At 40.3% G+C, this 23,892-nt stretch overlaps 1 protein-coding gene across 1 annotated transcript in view; it reads left to right on the top strand.

Annotated features, from left to right (window-relative positions):
• The first annotated feature begins 2,950 nt into the window (after positions 1 to 2,950).
• Positions 2,951 to 23,892, top strand: part of SPTLC1 (serine palmitoyltransferase long chain base subunit 1) — a 35,165-nt gene continuing 14,223 nt past the window's right edge. The window contains exons 1-8 of the mRNA XM_084505146.1: positions 2,951 to 3,084; positions 4,126 to 4,233; positions 12,416 to 12,510; positions 13,387 to 13,480; positions 13,887 to 13,959; positions 19,885 to 20,017; positions 21,683 to 21,812; positions 23,356 to 23,445. Of these exons, the coding sequence (XP_084361272.1) occupies positions 3,019 to 3,084; positions 4,126 to 4,233; positions 12,416 to 12,510; positions 13,387 to 13,480; positions 13,887 to 13,959; positions 19,885 to 20,017; positions 21,683 to 21,812; positions 23,356 to 23,445 (789 nt within the window). The 5' untranslated portion in view covers positions 2,951 to 3,018. The remainder of the gene's footprint in view (positions 3,085 to 4,125; positions 4,234 to 12,415; positions 12,511 to 13,386; positions 13,481 to 13,886; positions 13,960 to 19,884; positions 20,018 to 21,682; positions 21,813 to 23,355; positions 23,446 to 23,892) is intronic.

Below are 23,892 nucleotides of genomic sequence, written 5' to 3'. Positions count from 1 at the left end.
GTGAATGGTACTCGGGACTGACTCCTACCAGTTTCCCACATCCCTCTTCCCACCAGCCCCTCTATGTGCACATCTCCAAGACAGCAGCAATACAAGTAGGTGCCAGCAGGCACAGTTATGTGACACTCCCTACTGCCATTATCCCCTGTTCCTTGTTGGTAATGTACGAGGTCAATAGCAGCCAGGAATGCGACCCAAGAGTGCAGAAGGACAGCGGACATCATTCCCTCATTTCCACTTCCAGCCCCTACTCTCTGTCTCAGATTTGACAGAATAATAGTGGACGAGCCAGAGGAAGAATGAATGGGGCAAAGAAGGCAGGAGATAGCTTGCACTGTCCACCTCAGTGATATTTATGAAAAATAAAATTCCTGATAGCCATCTTAAGTCCCATTTCTCTGCCTCTGGAGTGACCTGAAAAGAAAATACTGGAACAGCTGGAACACAAGTGCTGACCTGGGGAACTTGAACTAGGAGTTCAGAGCAGGGTGTCGGAAATGATTGGAGAGGAAGGTCTAGAAGAAGAACAGTTTAGGAATACTGTGCAACTGGAGGATATGGGGAAAGACAAAACTTGACTCTTCAGTAGCAGGAATTTCCTACAGGCACTATCAATAGGCTTTGTTGGGACTATAAATTCAGAGACAGACTCAAGTCTTTTCCCTCTCCCCTTCCTTCCAGGCCATAAACTGCCACCGCAAAGGATTTCTTCCTTCACTTCCCCCTCTTCTTTGCTCTCAGAAGTATAGCAGCCTTAAGCAATTAGTAGCAGTTGCCTTGTGTTGGAACAATGAAAATACTGAACAATAGGATGTGAGAAAAATCTCAAATAATTTTCTTCACACAGGATTTTCTGTGAAGCTATTTTATTTGTGGTTGCAATGGCGGGCGTCCTGTCAATCAGGAGCGCATTTTGGTAAACAAATCATAATCTTTTATTCCCTATTACCTGATGCCTGATCACCTCCCCTGTTTCCTCATTGACTGAGTACTACAGGTTCACAAGCTACTCAATGCTCCTCCATACCATATTTGTACATTTTTTCTTTTTCTTTTTTTTTTTTTCAATCCTTTATTTTCTCCTTTCTTATGTTTTGAGAACTTGTGATCTTTGTTTTACTGTTCTCACACCGCTCATCCTGTTTTTTCTCAAGCTTCTACCTTATTTTGGAACAGCGAGGCCTTCTACTGTCCACTTATCTACTTAGCATTTCTCCTTATTATGACCACACCTTGGAGTACAGAAAAGTAATCCTCTACTGCAAAAACACAACTTTGTTTCTCACATAGGAGTAGGCTCATTACTACAAGAGACCCAGCCTTAAAATAATCCAGACCAGGAACTCAGAATTCACTGCCAGAAGAATCACTGGTTGGCATGTTATTTACTTCACTGTATTTCAAGCTGGAAACAACTCACTCAGTGTCTGACAAAATGATTTTTTTTTTAGTCTCCCAATCATACACGTATTGTAAACATTTTGCAAGTCAGAACCTGATGTTGAGAGCAGGGTGGAGACTTAATCCGCAGCCCACCAAGACGATTAATGTGGCCCACTCCTTGGGGGGCAGCTTGGGACTGGGATGCATACCGGACACTTTCTTTCAGGCTGGTAGTAGCAGCCATCTCCCAAGAGCCCAAGACTCCTCTCCAGCATGTTGCAATGGCCACAGAAGCACTGAACAGTGAACAGAATAATCTTCATGCAGCTAAAATAATAAAGGGGCATTTATTGTCTCTGTATTGACTCTGGAGATGGTCTCAAACCACATTTTCCTCTAGACTGTGTAAAGCCTGGAGTTTCAGAAGTGTATCATTAAGTTCAGAAACTGGGGGAGAAGAAAAACTATTAATTGGCCATCACAATAAAGTCTGATGATTTTAACACTTCTCTGTTCTAAAACCTCTTCATTTAGTGCTTCACAGAATCACAGAATCATCTAGGTTGGAAGAGACCTCCAAGATCACCGAGTCCAACCTCTGACCTAACACTAACCAGTCCTCCACTAAACCATATCACTAAGCTCTACATCTAAACGTCTTTTAAAGACTTCCAGGGATGGTGACTCCACCACTTCCCTGGGCAGCCTGTTCCAGTGCCTCACAACCCTTTCAGTGAAGAAGTTCTTCCTAACATCTAGCCTAAAACTCCCCTGGCGCAACTTAAACCCATTCCCCCTCGTCCTGTCACCAGGCACGTGGGAGAACAGGCCAACCCCCACCTCACTACAGCCTCCCTTGAGGTACCTAAAAAGAGCGATAAGGTCGCCCCTGAGCCTCCTCTTCTCCAGGCTGAACAAGCCCAGCTCCCTCAGCCGCTCCTCGTAGGACTTGTTCTCCAGGCCCCTCACCAGCTTCGTCGCCCTTCTTTGCACCCGCTCAAGCACCTCGATGTCCTTCTTGTAGCGAGGGGCCCAAAACTGAGCACAGTACTCGAGGTGCGGCCTCACCAGAGCTGAGTACAGGGGGACGATCACCTCCCTAGCCCTGCTGGTCACACCGTTCCTGATACAAGCCAGGATGCTGTTGGCCTTCTTGGCCACCTGAGCACACTGCTGGCTCATATCCAGCCGACTATCCACCATCACTCCCAGGTCCTTCTCTGCCTGGCAGCTTTCCAACCATTCCTCTCCCAGCCTGTAGCTCTGCTTGGGGTTATTGCACCCCAGGTGCAGGACCCGGCACTTGGCCTTGTTGAACTTCATGCAGTTGACCTCAGCCCATCGGTGCAGCCTATCCAGATCCTCCTGCAGAGCTTTCCTACCCTCGAGCAGATCGACACACGCGCGTAGCTTGGTCATGGATGAGGGTATTACAGAGGGACCGGCCCCAGCACCGAGCCCTGGGGGACGCCACCAGTGACCGCCCCCCGCGCCTTAACCCCGCCCCCTCTGCCAGGCCCCGCCCCCTCCCCATAGCCCCGCCCCCGCGCCGCGCCGCGCCGCGTCCCCGCCCTTCTCGCGGCGGTGTAGGGCGGCCGGAGCGGAAGCGGCCGGGCGGCGGCGGCGGCGGCGGCCATGTCGGCGGCGGTGGGCGTGGGTCAGCAGTGGGTGCTGGTGGAGATGGTGCAGGCCTTCTACGAGGTGTGGGGCGCGGCGGGGTCTGCCTCGGCTGCGTGCGCGATCCGCGGTGGGCTCTGATAAAAATATATGTGATATATATGTGTGTGTGTATATGTATATACATGTGTATGTATATATATAGTCTATAAATGTATAAATATATATATTTATGTATAGGGCTTGATTTCTGTGGCGTGGATGCGACACAGCGCGCCGTCCTTCTGCTTGGTTTCCTTCCGTTCACGGGCGCTGGGTGCGTCGTTTCGCTTTATTTGCAGGTCAGAGCCCACCTGAAGTGGGAGCTTTTCCACCAGAAATGGTCGGTGCTTGGGAGCTTTCCTGCTGGTTGGAGGTGCTGTGCGCTGAAGTGTGTGCTCTTTGAGTCTTACAAAAGCAGTAGGCACCCACGGCGTGGACTGTGGCCTTGCTGAAATGGAGCGATCAAACCTGTCGTGTAAACTAGGTGGCAAGTAGCGATGCTGTAACTCCACAAGGACTTTAAACGGGCTCTGCTGCTAGAGACAGCGGACATTCCTCCCTCCCAGCATCCAAGGAAGCTAACTCTAAAATGGGTGCTGTCGGCCCTGTTAGGTCTCCTTGAATACAGCAGTAGCTGTTGCTACTGGTAAGCTTTGAGTTATAAGAACCTAGGGTTGGAGTTGGCATGTGTAGACGAAACAGAGCTCTTGGGAACTGTCCATTGTGAAATTCTTCTGCTCGCACAAACACTGGTGTAGCCCTGAGGGGGAGTATCTGCAGTGCCTTTACTCTCAGCGTTTGGTTGATGTGCATGTGTGGAACTGGGACTGCTTATCAGTTTAGACTGTGCCATTAAAGAGTAATGATAGAGAGTAAGTCCATTTGTGCTGGAGTTAACAGCTACATTTAGTAGTTGTGAAGCAGTACGCTTTCATAGAAACGTAAGTTTTAGTGAAAATACGTTCTCAGCTGATGATCAGCTTCGATTTTCTAAGACTGTAAGTGGTGGAGTATAAATTGACAAAATGTGAAACTGATTCAAACAGAACTCTGTTTAGACTTATTTTTGTGCTTTATTTTCAGGCTCCTGCTTACCATCTTATTTTGGAAGGAATTCTAATTCTGTGGATAATCAGACTTATTTTCTCCAAGACATATAAACTTCAAGAGCGATCTGATCTAACACCTAAGGTAAGGCAGAAAAATATTTTGCTTTAGAGAAACAGTTGATGGCTACTGATGCATTTGGCTTTGAACCACTCAGCTGCAAAATCATAAATAATCCAAGTTTTCCTTAGGATTTCAAAGGATAAGCTTACTTTTGAGCAATAAATTGCTTAAAAACTTCAGTTCTTGCCTTTAAAATAAGCATCAGGTTTGATAGTCTAAGAAATACTAAAAATCAAACAAAACAGATTGATGCGACCATGATGAGCTAGGAAAAGCTGGCATTACCTCTACTCTATGGATGGCTTTGTTTTAGAAATGGACACTGTATTAAAACACTATAAGAGTACAAGGATTAGTAAAATAGTCTGTACATGTGGCATTTGCGAGTCATAACTCTTTAGAGTTGACAGTGTTAGGTGAGTTCCAGAGAACGTTGTAGTGTAATGGCGATTAATTCCTTTTTACAATATATTTTTCTCAAAGAAAAACATAGTTCCTTTGTATAGGCAGGAGTTTCTTCCTGACTTGGAGGTGGAGTCGATCAGGAGTGAGAGGAATTTGTTTTGGAGATATCCCTGGACTAGTTTGTCCAAGGCATGGTCTGCAGTTGAGCTTGCTGGTTATATTCAAAGAATGACTGGATGAGCTCTCTGAATGTGAAAACACTGAGGTGGGTAAGGACTCATTTGTTTTTCTCAGTTAAAGATGCATTATGGCAATGTATTGCAGTGTTAAAACCAGCTTGTAAGTGTGAGGGGTTGGTCTTAATGGTCTTAAGTCCTGTATAACCAGCAAGCTTAGACTGGTATTCTTCATGAGTAGTACAGATTATGGAAATTCCGTAGTGGTAGAGAATAAGGTTTATGAAACTGATTCTTGGGTGTTTTTCCCTCCTCACTGCTGTCTGTATCATGTGCTTGCAGGGGTTTTGATCTTATTCTTCCAAAGGATATACATTACGTGTGAGCTTTGAAGAGTAGTGTCCTTCAGGATCAAGTGAACAGGATGCAAGGACTGTGGACATGAGCAAAATTGCAGGACGTGTCTGCTTTGTGGGAGTATTTATTAAGCTTAGAGTATTCTAAGGAACTCTTCAGCGTGTAGGTATAAGTAATATTGGAAGTGAGAAATGAATTGAGCAGGAGTCAAGAAAGGCCAGGTCAGTTCTGTGCATGGGAGGACTTGAACTGATTGTCTTTGTTGGCTTTATGTGTTAAGACTAAAGAGTGAGTATGAAGGGGAGTCCAGCATGGTCGAGTATTGAGTGCTCAGATCATGTAGGAAGACATGCTGCAACTTTAAAGTAATTTCTGATTGTCCATTCAGAAGTTGTGATAGTTCATTCAGTAGAATTTTCCTGCATTAAATGGTTTTGATCTTTGGTATTTTAGAGGGTAACTTTTTTTTGGAAGATTCATTCTCCCTGCAGTTTATGTTGGAAAGGGCTCTTTGCTCCTCTTGTACAATCGGTGATGTGAAAAAGCTGAAACACATCTTCTCCTTAACAGTGTAGGAATTACACATGGGTACTTGTTATCAGTCAGTTGCAGGTCATATCCTTCATTCACTGACAGCCCATTTTGCTGAAGCTGAGGTGTTAAGAAAGTGCTGAGATAGATCTGGAACAGCGGTATGTGGTGGGGAAAAACTATGCTGTATCTTTTTAAATGGGAGCAGTGAGCAACTGAGAGAAGGCACGTTGCAGTTTGCTGTAACTTCATGGGAGCAGGGATTGAGGAGGGGGTCAGGCGGGGCAAACACTTTGAAATGGCTCATACTTAGTAACTCCTGCTTTTGAAGGATGAAAAGAATGATGGTCACTGGCAAGACAACAGGTAGCAGGTTTTCTGAAGAACAGAGGCAACATAAGCTCTTGTTGTGGTGCTTCTCATGAGATTCATACAAACTTTCCTGATCTTGAGAGGTAGAAAGGAATGTAAATGCTAGGGAAAAAAAACAAACAAAACACTAAAATCATCAAAAATTGCAGTGTACTTATGCTGGATACGTTACTTCAAAATTGCAACACATTTAAGCCTAGAAGAAAACTTGCAGTCTTCAGAGCTGCATTACTGCAAAGGGTTTGACTTGATGTTAGAGATCAACACTTCTAGTTTTTTCTTACCTGTATCTGGTATTTCCTGGGCAACCTGCACAGGGTGTGTCTGCTTAAGCAAGAGATTGGACCAGGTGACTTCCAGAGGTCCCTTTCAGTCTTAACCCTTCTGTGATTTTCATGGCAAAAAGAATAGTATAGGGCAGTGCTTTTTGGTCTGATGGTAAGTTCAGGTTGTATAATGTAGCTGTGAAAATAGCTCTTATTTTAAGCAGGGGAATAGCTGGGAGAAGGAAAGAAAAAGAAAAAAAAAAAAAAAAAACACCTTAATCTTCACTAAAAATCCTCATATAGTTGGCATTGCTTTGTTTCATACAGTGTGGAATGAGCAGGTTTCTGTGTGTGTTGCACTACATGCAGTAACATGCCAGCTGCGCAGCAAGGCAAGTGCTAATTTGCCCTCTGGTTTGATTCATGCAGCAGTGTCCAGCCTCTGCCACACCAGGTAGAGTGGCTTGGCTGTTTGGGTGCAGGCACCCAAAGTGCAACCTGCAGTGCAGGCACTGCACTGAGCTCCACTGTGTGAGCTGAGCTACCTATATGTCAGCCAGTTATGTAATGATTCTTGGTGCTTTGCTGTGGCTTACTGCTGAGGATGCTGCCAGAGGAGAGCTGGTTCCACATAATAAATATTACCAAAGAATACCACTATTATGCAGCCATCTAGCATGATCTGTCAGGACCAGTCTGTCCTGGGGAACCAGAAGTAGATGTATTTTGCAACCTAGTGAACTTAGGAGTCATGCTTCTAAAACAGTGAAGAAATCCATCCAAAGGTGTCTTCTGGGTTTAGGCAGGTGTGTAGCAATAGTACCCTGAAACCTAGTAAAGGAATCAGCTTTCAGACTGACTGACTGCCAACCTTTCACAACAGTGCTTGCAGGTATTCCTATTGGTTCTATACAACAGTAATAAAACTCATGAATCATCAACTAGAGAGCTGGAGAAATTCTCTGACTGTAACTTCTAGATAGTTTGGGATCTCAGGAGGTACAAATAAATAAATCTATGGCCAGACGTGGTGCTGGACATACAGATTCTTGTGGGCTTTTCATCCAAAATAAAATATATCGAAAAACAGCAAAGTGCCATTGAGGGACTGCAGTGGGCTGAAGGAGATTGCATTCCATCATTTAGCTACCAGCTTGCTTGCCAGCCAACAGCCATTTGTACAAAAAGAAGCCCTCCACATGCTTTTTGCTCTACGGTAAATGATACTGAGCTTCTCAGTCTACTAAGTTCTACTCAAGTTCTACCAAGAGCCTGCTTGTGTATGTGAGGAATAGCCTTTTTCCTCTAGTTAAAGAACTTTCATTACAGCAGTAGCATGAGAACAGTTTTATTAGAACAATATTAGTCAGGAGACTGGAAAGCTTCTTTCAGAGAAGCATGTTGGATGCATGGCCAGGAAATACTGTAGGCTGTGAAAGCTGTCTCTTGTACGTAGAGAGTTCAGGAATTGACCGGGTGGTGTTGAATAAAGAAGAACAGATGCAGCAGCTTCTGGTAAAGGTTTCCAGTTCTTTTTACCTACAGAGAATCTTGGCTAAAGGCATTTACCAATTTATGGTGTGATTCTGTAAATACCAACAAAATCAAGAATTACTTGTGGGCTGGTATGACTGCAAATAAGAAAGTTAATTTTTGCATGTTGACACAGATGCATGAATTATGCTGTTTCAAGACAGCTCTCTACTAGCACAAGTAATTCCAAAAAATAACTTGTTTAAATATAATATGAGTTGGATGTCTTTACACCAAAGTATTTCTTTTACGCAAGATACCTGGTGTTTAAAAGTAAAAACCCACCAACACCGCCACCAAATCAACCCAAAACATTTTATATATTTATATGTATGTATATCTAATATTTAAATGTTTATATAAATATTATATAATTGTTTATTTTATATAGCATAAAATAAAAACATGTTTATATTTCCCCATACAATATTCATAAAAAATTATTTTAGCATTTAAATCTTAACATAAAATGTATACAGTTATATAAATTAAAAATACCTACAAAGGGGAAAGAGGAGGAGCTGAGAGATGAGTTCACTACTGTTACAGCCAGAGAGAGGAGAAATTGGAAACTTTCTTTTCTTTTTTTTCATCAAATGAGTGTTTTCAAGTACAGTGAACTGAAGAGAAATAAGTGAATTAAGTGTATATTGAGGATGTTACTGTGTGAGTTAAAGTTTGGTTTCTCCATATGCTTGAAAATAAATGTTTATATTGATCCGAAATTTAGTGTGAATTTAGAAGGTGCAAGATAGAAGTTCTGAATGTGGGGTCACTGTTTGAAAGCCTCATTTGGCTGCCTTTTTGGTCAAAAGGCAATGGTTGTGATTCGTGGAAAGGCTGGTGTACTGAGATAGGTGGTGAATGGAAGAAGGAAGAGGTATGGACTGGCCTATCTGCAGCATGGATCCCTTTTTTATGTTGAAACTGGTACTCATTTCAGTCACAGACATCTCCAATCTCCCACCATAATAAAATAACTTTTACCACAGAAACTTTTGGTAAACTTACACCTGTACTAAGTATATGTGAAAACAGAAGACATGAGATACGAAGATGCAGATGTTTGTTCCTACGTCTATCAGAAAGCAAAATGATATAATGCAATGGGTGAGGAGAATGAATGGGAGATGGAGTTAGTGAAGTGCTGTTGTGGAGAATGAGGATTAGTCTTCTCTTGTGCGTGTATATCCAAGGGCCCTAAGGGAACTTGCAGATGAGGTTGCTAAGATGCTGTCCATCATAGTTGAGAAGTTGTGGTAGTGTGGTAAAGCTAGCACTGACTGGAAGAGGGGAAGCATTACCCCCATTTTTAACGAGGGAAAAAAAAAAAGACCCAGGGAACTGCAGGCCAGTCAGTCTCACCTCTGTGCTTGGCAAGATCATGGAGCAGATCCTCCTGGAAACTAGGCTAAGGCACATGGAAAATAAGGAGGTGACTGGTGACAGTCAACATGGCTTCAGTAAGGGCAGGTTGTGCCTGACAAATCTGGTGGCCTTCTACTATGGGGTTACAGCATGGGTGGGTAGGGGAAGAGCAACTGACATCATCTACCTGGACTTGTGCAAAGCATTTGATACTGTCCCTCATGATATCCTTGCCTCTAAACTGGTGAGATGTGGATTTGATGGATGGACCACTCAGTGGGTAAGGAATTATCTGGGTGGTCACACCCAAAGAGTTGTGGCTCAGCGTCCAGGTGGAGATCAGTGATGAGTGGTGTTTGTAGGGGTTAGTACTGGGGCCGGCGCTGTTTAGTGTCTTTGTTGGTGACCTGGGCAGTAGGATGGAGTGCACCCTCAGCACATTTGCTGATGACATCAAGCTGTGTGGTGTGGCCAGCATGCTGGAGGGAAAGGATGCCATCCAGAGGGACCTGGACAGGCTTAAGAGGTGGGTCTGTGCAAACCGCATGAGGTTCAACAAGGCCAAGTGCTAGGTCCTGCATATGGGCTGGGGCAATCCCAAGCATGCTGCGTGATGAGAGGATTGAAAGCAGTTCTGAGTAGGAACTGAGGATGTTGGTGGATGAAAAACTGAACATGAGGCAGCACTGTAAGAATACAAAAGGTCGTAAGAAACACAAGAATGTCATGGACCTATTAGAATGAGTCCAGAGGAGGGCCATGAAGATAATCAAAGGGCTGGAGGACCTCTCCTATGACAACAGGCTGAAGGAGTTGGGGTGTTCAGCCTGGGCAGGGAAGGCTGTGGGCAGACCTTGTAGCCGCCTTCCAGTACTTGAAGGGGGCATACGGGAGAGCTGTGGAGGGACTCCTTGTCAGGGAGTGTTGTGACAAGATGAGCAGTAACAGTTTTAACGTCATATAGTCAATGTTGCTTTGTTTCATACAGTATGGTTTTGCAGTAGCATCAGCAAGTCTGTGTTGGGACTACTTTGTTGTGGCCTTCACCTTAGCTTTATACCCATGTTGCTTTTGCTAGTTTTCACGCTGGATCATTTTGTGAAGGATGCTATTGTCCTCTTTCAAGACTGCCTCTACTAACAAAAGGAACAGGAAGGTATTTATGCCTGGGAGAGGAATGTACTGTACCAGCTATGGGCTTACAGCACTGTGGGTCAGTACATCTAGTGTTAAATTACATTTTGGATTTTTTTTTAATAGCAATATGGTATAGAGATTCATGTTACTATGTTTTGATCCAAGATCAGAATGCCAATCTCTGTTTTGGATCAGCAGAGCTTAGCATACAGAGTTAGGATTGTTGTTTCACTCAGAAGTTAACCTTAATTTAGGTACTACTTTTCCACCATTTTGGTACTATGATACATGTTAATCTTTATACGGTATATCATCTGGTAATCTTCTACCATAGGGTTCTGAAGGTATTTGCTGAATCTTTTTGAGTGTGAGGTTTACAATGAGCTACAAAATAGTTGTCAGTAGTATCGATGGACAGTTTGATTTATTAATCGTCTGTCTCTGCTGCTTTGTTGTTTGGATTTTTTTTAGTTGAAGCATTAAATCTGGTGTTTGACGTGTGTGAATGGCGCAAGTACAAGGCAGATGAGTAAACCCAAGATTAATGCTTAGCTCTTTCCTTAATATATGAAGCAGCATTTCAGTAGATGTACAGGAACTGTGTGCGGGGCTCAGGTGATCTCTCCTGCAGTCACTAAAGAAACGGAGCGCTTTTTCTGATATGTGTACCCACATCAAAATACTGAATAGATTTAACTGTGTCACATGTGTTAATGGCATTTTACTTCCTTTAAAGCATGTGCCTCATGGGTAAAATTCCAGTAAGAAATCTAACATGAAAAAGTAAAACAAAAAGGTATTTAAACGACATCTGCAAAATATTAGAAATACGGGCTACTATGCTCATATAAAAAAGGTATCTATTCTGAAATACAGGGCCATTGAAATTTCCATTTGTGCTTTGCAGTAGACCTTTGTAGATCTCGTGGGTTATTCATTTATATTCTAGAAGTAACTATAAACAAGATTATGCATTATTAATGTCTAGAAGCCAAGTTACTCATTTAGTTAAAAAGAAAGTGATGAAAATACAGGAGAGTAAACATAAACTGTTTCATATAGTTTCCTTTTGATTTTTACTGTCTTAATTTTTTCTTTTACTTTGAAGACTTGGAAATGTGTATTTGATAAAGAATTAAAATAGAGAATAATACTATTGAGCTGTTCTTTTAAGAATCAATTACAGCTCTCGTATTTTAGGTATTAACATAAGTAGCCTTAAATATTGTACTGCATTTTGAAATAATGGAAATGTAGCACCGTTGTAGTCAAAATTAATTTGTTAACAGGTATGGTACCTGCTGTTATACTAGTAAATAATCCTCTTGAAAAGTTCTGCTTTGTTGGTACAAAGAACAGTTTTGGTGTTATGCCTTAATAGTTACAGATTTGACCAACTATTCTAATGCAGTTGTCATGCTGGTCCAGAGCATGTCCTTCAGAAAGTCATTTAACTGAGACTTTCTGTGTTGCTTAAAGCACTTTGAAAATGAGTGTGCATTGCGTATTCTTCCATGGTTAGGTGGGGGATATGCAGTTTAGCAGTTGCTGCCATTTCTTGATCATTTGGCATTTTATATTATCTATTGTGTCCTGCTTATGTTTGTATTGTTTTGCTTAGCATCTTAATGCCACAGTTGCTTAAACAGCTCAGTTGAAGACTTGAGAATGTGAAGTGAGGCAATTTATATTCAATTATTATATAATTTGTGTTCAGTTACCCACTAGAGGAAGACTTGCATAAATAATAGATTGAGAGAAATAGTATTGATTAAAATATGGCAAAGACATCAAGTTAGTATCTGTTCTTTTTACTATGATATCGTGAGATCTTTTTTTATGTACAGACACAATTGGGGTATCTTTCTTTACGTGCCTTTCTCCTTGAAGAATTCAGAGACTCATAGTTAAACACACTAATACCAATCTCAACTGTCTCAGGAAGCTGATATGCAGAATATGTCATTTCTCATATAAACAGTTGAAAGTGCTTATTAGAGTACAATGACTTTTCTAATGGAAATCCTTTTTAAGTAATACTTTTTTCCCATTCTTCAGGAAAAAGAAGAGTTGATTGAAGAATGGCAGCCAGAGCCGCTTGTTCCACCTGTACCAAAAGATCACCCAGCTCTTAACTACAATGTTGTTTCAGGGTAAGTCTAATCAAAATAAATGTTTCCTCATATCAACTTGATGTCCATATTGTTAAGCATATATCTAACAAAGAATTTCTATATTCCTAGAAGCTTATATAAATTAATTTTTAGATGACAGAACAGAATTTACCACCGAAGAGGTGGTCTTACTTTTGCGATCTTACGAAGATTATTTTATTAAAAAAAAGTCTTTCTCATTTTGAGTGTTTTAATGTAAGATTTTATTTTTGTTTTTAATATTGAGGGGATAGTTTTATCTTCATTCTGGGTCTGTATTTTTTTTGTAGTATTGTATTTTTCCCAAATATTAATGTTTACCAACTTTTGATTAAGTGGTGCAGAGAGAAGAAAGCAATTACAAAACACTTAAAAAGAAACTGTGGCTAGGTACTTGGCACTTCATGCAAAGTTGTTTTTAATGTGGTAGATTTGGACAAACAGAAGTGGGGGGTGCTTGACGGCAAAGGTGTTTTGAGAGCACTGTCACATGGGACAGTGTTCAATGCTTTGCACAGACAGATGATGTCAGTTGCTCTTCCCTTATCCACCAATGCTGTAATCCCATGGGAGGAGGCCACCAGATTTGTCAGGCATGATCTGCCCTTGGTGAAGCCATGTTGGCTGTCACCAGTCACCTCCTTATTTTCCATGTGCCTAAGCATAATTCCCAGGAGGATACTGAATTTGTTAATATTGGTAGTATTAACATGCCTCGAAACTAAACTTCGACTCATTGGGTGGTAAAGAAATGGAAAGAGGGAATCTTGAAAATGCAGACTGTCTTTTATTATAGGAAAAAAACAAAACATCTACTGTTTGCATGTAAATGCTGAATGTTCATTCATAAGAATATGTCTCTAATTTATTTCTCAGTCCTCCCACCCATAAAATCACCGTTAATGGCAAAGAATGTATAAACTTTGCATCGTTCAATTTTCTCGGACTTTTGGATAATGAGAAAGTTAAGGTGAGTTCTTTCAGTTACCATATATTGTGTGACTATTCCTATTGTGTGTTACCTTGAAACTAAGAATTACTTCAGAAAGCACAAGCTTTGTCAAGGAAATATGCTGCTGAAGTAGTAAGGAAAATAAATAGCACACAATTATAAGATTTATTAAGTTTGCTTTTTTACTAAAATTTTACCTTTGCACACACTTATGGCTAACCAATTATCAAGTTAGAATATAATGTCCTCAATCAGTAGAATACAATGAATGTCACTTTTACCACTTGTTCAATACAAAAGTCAGTACATTATTAAACTTACTGTAAAGCTGGTCATGTTGCATGATGACTTTGCAGTGTGAACTGTATAGAATTAGTCAGCTTTTGTAGGAATATATGTTTCACATAATTCTTCTGTGTTAAAGAGCGCAGCCCAAGCATCTCTGAAGAAATATGGAGTTGGTACTTGTGGACCTAGAGGATTCTATGGTACTTTTGGTCAGTATTTTTTACTTAATCTACCTTTAATAGTTTTCAGACTGATGTAAGTTCACCAAAGCAGTCCTGTATGTAAGAAGCAAATTATTACTGTGTAGAACAGTTACGCTTTCACACAGTGTTTACTGTAACTGGTAAGGATTAGTAGCACTTATTGTTGGTAGTTTTGCTTCTTACTCATTTTATAAATTTTCTTATTCTTTCTTACTTTCTAATGATGGTGTTGGAGGAGAGTTACAAAGTTAAATATTGTCTGTTTTAACTTAGGTCACCACAATAGACGTGAAAATAAATAAATCAGAAATTTATCCAGCGTGGTGAATTTCAGTGTAGTTTACAAATATGTTTTTAAGTAGACCGCAAGAGGGCAGTCTGGTATCTGTTTTCGTTTCTAATTTTTCATTGTTAAGTGTATCTAGTGCTGTAGTAAGAATGAAGTTTTCCTTTACTCGTGATTTTAATGTTGTAATTGAGAGTTTTTATGATGTGAGAGGGTGTTACTGAGTGTTTTCTTAATTTGGTAAGAAGAAGCAAGTTGTTAAATATCAGCCTCTGGAAATAGTTCTTTACAGGCATTTGTATTATGAAATACCGTGTGGAAGCCAAAGAGTAATAAATGAATAACTGTGCAGTTGCAGGCTGAATAACTGTGCAGTTGCAGGCTGAAAACATCAGTGTATTGTCTTGTGAACTTTTTTGTCTCTTCCCAGAGGTGATGGGATTGACAGTGTTTGTACTCAAATGACTTTGTAGAGTTGGCTTCCTTTAGCCTTGAGTTGAATTCATGACCGACTTTTTCATTAATCAAGCTAGACCTTTAATTGATCATGTAGTTGCTGTACCTGTTTTGATTTGTTATATGTTTATATATCAGAACAAAGTTGAGTCTTTGACAGCAATCTTACAGAATGTTCAGCATTCTAGGTATGTAATTCGTTTCTAGAGAAGGCAGCCTGCTAATTATCAGTGATCTTTTATGAAGCTGAGTTACTTTAGTAACCACAGCGAAGCATTGATCTGTCGGAATTCATATAAGGTTTCAAAAACAGTGAAAAGCTCAAGGAAATTCGTGGGCTAATGTTTCTGCACTTTTGAGTTCAGGTTAATATCAAGAGTTGTGAAGTTTTTAATTTAGTGCTTCTTTGTAGTAAGTTTTCAGAATAGACTAGTTAAAAGTTGATTTTCTTGGTTAATTGAGAGATTGTTTGGCTTTTTTCCTGCCCTCTTTATAGCTGTAATCCTAAGATCCAAGCTGTACACCATTAGTGTTTATCTGAATTACTGGTCATTAGCTTCTGCATTTTTTTGATAAATGCCCTATTTTACAAAACAGGGCATGTAATCCATGGTATTGCTGCATGACATCACTAGTGAATAAATGATGTTACACTACATTACCTTTTCTGTGAAAGAAAAGGTTAGAATTGGCTTCAAAATTGAGACAAGGCTGCTATTCTTCTTGGATCCCCAAAAGGCTTCCCATTTCTTCTTGAGTTTAAACATTCTAAGTATTGTAGGCTTTTGAATTTCTGATTGAAACGTTTCTTGCTTGAGTACTGTTGTATGCCTCAGGATGTTCTGTGTGCTGTGCTGTTGGTAAATGAGTTATGTTGTGTCCAGAACGACATAGCTTACTCTTACTGCTACAGTGATTATTAATTGTTCTCACTCAGAATTATCTCCTTCTAGGGGTTGGTATTTCTTATCAGTGTTAGAGACCTCTTTATTCTCTCTGCCTGTTTGCAGGGATTTTATACGTTTAATGAGTTCCTATTAAGAAATTGCTGTTTTATGCTGCATACACGAAAAATGCAGCCATGCCTTTATCCTGTGATAACCTTGAAGTGTTAGTATATTCATACAGGACTGAACCTGCATGGCAATATTCTGTTCAGACAGGTGAGATACAAGTGTGTGAGGGGTGGTGGTGTGTTCTGTTTTTGTTTTTTTTTTAAGGCTCTTGTTGATTGCCTGGCATAATTTCAGCACCCTTCAGAACTGGGAAGATCAGGAAAGGCCACCAGATAAAATATATAAAAGGAGATGTGGGTTTTGGATCTCAGTGCTTCTGCTCTTGGCTTGCATGTGAGCACATGCTAGATCCATTCTAAACTGGTCCTTCACAGCACTTTAAGACTGTAGTAGCTTTTTTAACGTTTCGTAAGTATGCAGAAAGATGTTCCAGCCGTATCTTTGTCTCTACAGATATAATCTAGGTAGTGTTTGCAAATTTTATGTAATGTAGGTTAATCCAAGTGATGTAAAGGAAATAATTGCAATGAAGAATGGAGGGTCAAGTAATACTCTGTTTTTATCATAGTAGAATGTTAGTAAAATGTTAACTAATAGAGCTGTAAGCTTGATGATGTATCAACTTTGTGTATGGTATATCTTGCTCTGACTCATGGTTCTTGCTTTCTATAAACTTAAATGTTCTGCCCTTGGCAAAATTTACTAGGCTTGTAAATTTTTCTTTCCTTAACGTGAAACTGATTGTATTCACTATCTGATTATTGCTGACAGTACTTCTTTTGCCCACTGTTTTTACTAAGCTTTCCCTCAGTGTAATGTTTGCTCTTGCTGAGTAAAGCTCTATGAAAAGCTTGAAAGTTTTCATTTTTATCTGTGGTGGCCTCTTCATCTCTTTCAATTTATTGGTTAGAGAAAGTGGGTGGTCTTTTATGCTCAAGCAAAACATTTTTCCCTGTTGGATATCAACAGCTGGTTCAGTCCTTGTTTCCCCTTAGTCTTTATTTTTGACTGGTGAGGCTTAAAAAAAAAAAAAAAAACGTTTTGGGCTGAATGTTGTTTATATCACGTTTTATTTGCCACAAGGCCAGCCTCCTTTTTCGATGCTTGTTGGCCAGAAGAATCACAGAATTGAAGGGGTTGGAAGATCATCGGGTCCAGTCGAAAGATCATTGGGTCCAACCCCCCTGCCAAAGCATGTTCCTTAGAGCAGGCTGCCCAGGTAGGCGTCCAGATGGGCCTTGAATATCTCCAGAGAAGGTGACTCCACAAACTGCCTGGGCAGCGTGTTCCAGTGCTCCGTCACCCTCACTGTGAAGAAGCTTTTTCGCATGTTGGTGTGGAACTTTCTGTGCGCCATCTCGTGGCCATTGCTCCTTGTCCTGTCCCCACAAACCACTGAAAAGAGGTTGGCCAAATCCCTCTGTCTCCTGCACCTCAGGTATTTATACACATTGATGAGATCCCCTCTCAGTCTTCTTTTCTCCAGGCTGAACAGACCCAGGTGTCTCAGCCTTTCTTCATAGGGAAGATGCTCCAGGCACCGTATCATCTTTGTGGCCCTTCACTGGATCTTTCCAGGAGATCCCTGTCTTTTGTACTGGGGAGCCCAGAACTGGACACAGCACCCCAGGTGTGTCGTCAGGGAAGATGTTGAACAAGACCGGACCCAGCACCAACCCCTGGGGAACACCTCTAGTCACAGGTCTCCAGCCAGACTCGGTGCTGCTGATCACTGCCCTCTGAGCTCGGCCAGTCAGTGTGTTCTCAGCCCACCTTACTGTCCACTCCTCTATCCCACACTCTCAGCTTTGCTATCAGGATGTCATGGGAGACAGTATCGAAAGCCTTGCTAAAGTAAAGGTAGATGACATCCACTGCTCTCCCCTCATCTACCCAGCTGGTGATGCCATCGTAGAAGGCAATGAGGTTGGTCGAGCATGGCTTCAACTTGGGAATCCATGCTGACTACTCCTCATAACCTTCTTCTCTTCCAATTGCTTGGAGATGGCATCCAGAACAAGCTGTTCCAACACCTTTCCAGGGACAGAGGTGAGACTGACTGGCCTGTAGTTTCCCGGATCCAAAAAATATTGTTCTGGAGTTGTTTTTTAGTACTTGAAATGAGGTTCCTCCATTCTGTTTTGCAGCCTTGCTGCAGATTGTTTCATTTGTTCTGAAGTCCATGTGAAAATACAGAAAAAGATGCAAAGATTCTGAAGAAAAGACTTCCTAAGATATCTGTCAAGAAAGTAGGTTAGATAACTGCACCACCCTCTGTGTGCAGACCCTTTCCCTAACCCCCAGCCTGAACCCTCCCCTGTCCCAGCTCCATGCTGTTCCCTCGGGTCCTGTCGCTGTCCCCAGAGAGCAGAGCTCAGCGCCTGCCCCTCCGCTCCCCCTCAGATCATTAAGTCCAAGTTAAGTTTTGAACACTGAGAGGCATAGGACATCAACCACCTTAGTAGAAAACCTGTTCTAGTGTGTGACCACCCTCATGGTAGAGAAATTTTTTCTGCTGTGCAGTCTGAACCTCTTCTGGTGCAGTTTTCTCCCGTTCCCACGTGCTATGTCAGTGGTTCACAGGGATCAGAGGCCAGCACCTCCCTCTGCCCTTCCCCTCCTTGGGGAGTTGCAGAGAGCCATGAGGTCACCTCTTGGCCTCCTCTTCTCCAGACCAGACATCCCGAGTGTGTCCTCAGAGTCTCCTCACAGGACGTGCCTTCCAGCCCTTTTACCAGCTTTGTTGCCCTCATTTAGATGCTTTCAAGTATCTTAACATCTTTTTAAGTTGTAAAGCCCAGAACTGCACGCAATATTCACAGTGAGGCCACACCGATGCTAAATATAGGAAGAGAATGAGCTCTTTCAGCCAGATGGCTATGTTGTGTTTAATTCACCCCAAAATGCAGTTTTGCCTGCCAGGGCACACTACTGTCTCAAGTTGAGCCTGCTGTTGACCAAGACCCCCAGATGTCTTTGAAAACATATTTTCTGCTTTTACTCTATGCATGTACAAATCAGGTGGACATGCCATTTTGAGGAAAGGTTAGTCTAGATATATTTCCTATAACAAAGTAAGTGTTTTTACAAAACGCTTTCTTGCTATACCTTTGCTGTTAATATCTGGCCAGAAATGTCAATGTTGATATCTCCAATAGTCTTTTAGGTTTGGTTAATTTTATTTATTTTTTTTATATTGGTTCATTTGAATTTACGTTCAATGAATTCTGAATAATTGCAAGAAGGTAACCTTTGGCAAAGGGTGATCTTTCAAGTCACATCCTGAGAATCTCTATTTGTCCTTCCATTCTGTGTTATTTTCAGCTGATAAAGGATGTGATTATTTGAATGACATTTGCTAGCAGAAGCGTGTAGTGACAAGAGTGTTGCACAATTAAAATAACTGTTTGCCCAGTACAGGTTATTTTGCTTAGGCACAATACTTAATGCACCTTTTAGATTCTGGCTGGTTCTGAAGCAACAATTCCCTGACTGTGTTGTATTGCTCTTAATCTCTTCATTTAGTGGTATTTTGTTGCAAACGCAGATCATTTTGACCAAATTGGTTTGGGAAATGCGTGTGTGTAGAGTTGTCAGTTTGTCTGAAGGATGAGTAATCTCTGGCATGGAGATGGTGACCTTTTAAATAGGCTGAATTGCATTCAGGAGGTGGTATGTGATTGCAGCCTGACAAGAACAGTTTTCCGTTGTAATTATGGCTGTGCTATGTGCAGTGGAAACGTCGTCTTGGAAGAACTGACAGTCTGCCAAAAGGATCTCTTTAATTGCTATAAATTACATTGCTAAGTATTGTCTGATTGAAGTAATGTTGCTCCCTAGTTACAGGCCAGGAACCCTGCATCATTTACTTGTGCTCTAATCACAAGCAGATCTTAATTTCCACTGCATAAGTGTACAAGAGAAAGACATTACTTAAATATTTTTCTAATCTATGAAAGTTTCTGATTAATATTGGGTTACTTGTCAGTTTAAGTAAGGCTGTATTAATTGTAGCTTGTTTTTTAGGAGGTTATTGTTTTAACACTCTTCCTAAAAATGAACATTTACTTAATTAATTAGGTTGCTCTTAGCAAGTTAGTCTTAGTTTAATTAGTCTTCCTGATCTCAAGTCAGTTTAACTGCTTTCAACTTCATAATTTTTCTCTCAAACAGATGTGCACCTAGAATTAGAAGACCGACTAGCAAAATTCATGAGGACAGAGGAAGCTATTATATACTCATATGGTTTTGCAACAATTGCCAGTGCTATTCCTGCATATTCAAAAAGAGGGGACATAGTGTTTGTGTAAGTACTGCTTTCTCTTTGGAAAATTGCAGATTTAAGAATTTTCCTTTCAGTTTTTCTTTTATTATTGTAAGTCAAATTCATTTAATGGTTTATAAAACAATGCTGTTTTGTATCAATTATTTTATTGTACATATCTCAAATGTTCTTTATTTGCAAAATATTCCATGACAAATAAGCTATTGTTTTTATCAAGGAAAAGCAGACCTGGACACTCAGCTTAACACAAAAAAACACCATCCAAACAAAGAAAGATGATGTACTTGTTTATGCAAGGACTAAGTCTGATATCTAGACTTTTTCCTAAGAAAATGGACTGTCATATTTGCTGTTCCCCTGTTTACTGCTGGCTTTTTACACTGGTAGTAAGGCAGTTGTTCTGCCATGCATATTTGCAGTGGATTAGTTGGTTAAAGGTTGTTGTATATATTAATGTAACAAAAGAACATCTATACAGGGTCAAACCACAGATTCAGCAGGCCCACTATCCAGTCCCTGAGAGTAGCCAGTCATGATTTGTATCTGAAAGAGTAAAGAAACAGGAGAAAGAATATAGCAGTATTCAAAACTTTATGAACCAAAGAGAAGGATTTGGATTCAGAAGTAGCTGATGTTTTTTGTTTATTTTTCCTATTCTTTTTGTACCTGTCTAAATCTGTAATAGTAAAAGTACTCCTATTACATGTAATTTCATGGTTTAAATTGAACATTTTATGAGTAATTGTATTTGAGTATAACACCTAGTAGTTTCAATTGATGCATTTGATCTTTAGGGAACAAGCAGACACTTCTGTACTGTTGATATACTTTTGGATTTGTCTGTAATTCTTCTTAAGTCACTTCTCTTTTGAAGCGTAAGGTTTGTAGCCTATATGCCTTCTTTTATACCACTTCAGTTATCCTTTATTTTTGGTTTTCTGGGTCAGCTTTTTCTGAGATGAATGACCAGAATCAGATACTATTCAAAGCGTTGGTGTAAACCTGTAGTTAAGTTATTTGTACTGTTTCAGCTTCTTAGTGAGAAAAGATCTTCTCACCTTATTTAAAAGCAACTTGTTTGAAGCTATTGGTTTAATCATGTGCAGAAGGCTTGATTTAGTTGCCACTTTTGAAAGATTACTGGATTTATTCAGGTGTGAAATGACATACTCCATCATACCCAGAGATTTGCTTTTCCAGCACTTAGAAATGGTGAATAGCCTCTAAGATAGTGATTTCCAAGCTATATTAAAAAGCAGGTTTTAGATCCTCAGAACACCACTATAAATGTTATACGCACATCTTCATGTTTTTCTTCTAAGATTCAGAGTGAATGGAATGAGTGCTTCGGGGATGATTACTGGGGTGTTGTACCTAGTCCATGGAATGCAGTGCTGAAATGAATTGCTGTCATGTACAGACAAAAGAACCAGTGTACAGTTAAAATAAAAAATGTTAGCTTGCTTTTAATGGTTGTAGTCAGCAAGAAAGTTGCAAAACTTTAGAAATGAGTGTTCAAAGTGTAATTAAAATTTATGATTCTTTGATAAATCTTGTTTTAGTATACCTAAGTACAGACATCTGCCCTGACCAGAACAGTCCTAATTGTCACCTTCCTTCTTTGAATTAAAACAATTTTTTGAGTTAAAACAAGTGTAAACTTAGAAGACCTTGCTGTACTTACAGAGATGAAGCTGCCTGCTTTGCTATTCAGAAGGGTTTACAAGCATCTCGTAGTAACATCAAGTTATTTAAGCATAATGATATGGCTGACCTTGAACGACTCTTGAAGGAGCAGGAGATTGAAGATCAAAAGGTACAGTTCCTTGAAAAAATACTTGTACATTGTGTCCACTCCATGCCAACATTTTTTTTTTTTTTTTACAGTATTATGTAACTGATTTGGCCCAATACTTACAGGCCATGATTTGGTTTCTGTAAATCTCAACTGAGCATTTAATGTTGCTTGTATAATTAAGATTGACATTATTATGGCATTTATCAGTGTAATGATTGGAAGTGAGTTCACAAGCATTGGTGGTGGAGCCACATAGTACGAAAGGATGCTCAAAAGAAGCCACTGAAATCAGGATCAGCAAGTGCAGACGATCCACTCAAAAGAATTACATGAATCATCAACATCATGTACCTCATTCACAGAATGCTGGGAAGTTACAGTTGGAATAAAGCTGATTTTGTGCTACTTAGAAAAAGTCAAGTAGATAAACTGGATTATTATTATGTATCAATTTAACATCAGTCTTAAGTCAGGAATGGATCTGATGAATAGCGAATTTGTAGATAATATACTAGTCAACTTTTTCCCTTACCTTTATGGAAAATGTATTTTGTCAGATAATCTTTAGGTGAGTTTATGGCTGTGGTTGACGAAGTAATGATGTAATATGTTTGTGTAACACATTTGGTTTGTTAGAGCAGAGTGCTTTGATTTAGCTACATGGTTAAAGTTTCTTAATGTAGTTAGCCGAGCGTGAACATAAAGTTGGTGGCCAAGAGTTTAATGTAGACCATATGTGTTTAGTCAAGACATACTGACAAGGAAGGAGTGGATCTTACCACTAGAGCTGGTCCAACTTTTTGAGTGAACTGTGCCTCATTTTGGTGCCTACAACTCAGAAAAGTTGAATAGATTGTTCTCTGAATCGTTTTACAAGAACTGAAAAGAGAAAGAAGTATGACTTAAATCTTAATGATATCTTCTGATCAAGGCTATTAAAGCAAATAACAGGCGAATGGTATTTTAAAACAACAACACTCAAGTGATTGAAGTTTAAACTAACCAGTGCAAGATGTTCTTACAGCCTATATCATCCAGAGATCAAGCTAAGAGACTGACTTGAATGTTATGAATACTCCTGGATTGTGCTCTGTAAAGACACAAGAGGATTGTGCTCGCCTTGAGAATGCGGGTGCAAAAACCAGTTGCTGAAAAGCCTTCTAAATACACTAATGAGGAAACATATCTAGCTGGCCTGAGTATAATAGAGACCAAGATTTGCAGAACTAGTTCTGTAGTTGTATGGTTTGCATTTTATGCATGAAGATTTGATTTTGTGCATAATGGATTGATTATGGTTTGCTACAAAACAGGGCATTTTAAAATCTTGTGTATGAGTTAAAAGCTTCAAAAATATTACAAAATAAATAAAAAATAGTCCAATGAGGCATTTCAGCTTTTGTTGCAAATGATAAATGCTAAGTTTAATTTAAAGTAGAAGGTTACTTGAAAAGGTGACTTTATTTTCCTTTCCATTACCTTCCTTTCCTACCAAAAAAATGTCAGATTTTCCCTTGCTAGTAATTATTGATACAAACTAAAACCATATCTTTCTCCGAAGAATCCTCGCAAGGCCCGTGTGACTCGAAGGTTTATTGTGGTGGAAGGATTGTATATGAATACAGGAGATGTTTGCCCTCTTCCAGAATTAGTAAGTAGCCTTTTAAACTCTGGATATGAATATCTGTGACTAATGAAATAGTAATATTGTATTGTTATGCCAACATTGACGACCCCAGCATACTTTTTACCTTCTTGCTTTCTGAAATGTTTGTGAAATGTGGATTCCAAATCAAAGAAAACTGCCACCAAAACTTCAGCCCTGGGTATGGGGAAAGCAGACTTCAGGCTGCTCAGGGAACTAGTCAGGAAACGGCTTTTGAAGGCATTGGCATCCATCAGTGCTGGTCAGTCTTTAAGCACTGCCTCCTAAAAGCACAGGATCAGGCAATTCCAAAACATCGGAAGTCAGGCAGGCAGGGCAGAAGGCCAGCCTGGCTGACCAGGGATCTTCTACAGGAATTTAGGCAAAACAAAGTATATGGCTGCTGGAAGGAGGGTCAGGCAATGAGGAAGGAATACAGGGATGCTGTTTGTG

The sequence above is a fragment of the Aythya ferina genome (assembly GCF_964211825.1).
Source record: "Aythya ferina genome assembly, chromosome: Z".
Classification (NCBI taxonomy): Eukaryota; Metazoa; Chordata; class Aves; order Anseriformes; family Anatidae; genus Aythya; species Aythya ferina.
This window is presented reverse-complemented; position numbering and strand designations above follow the sequence as displayed.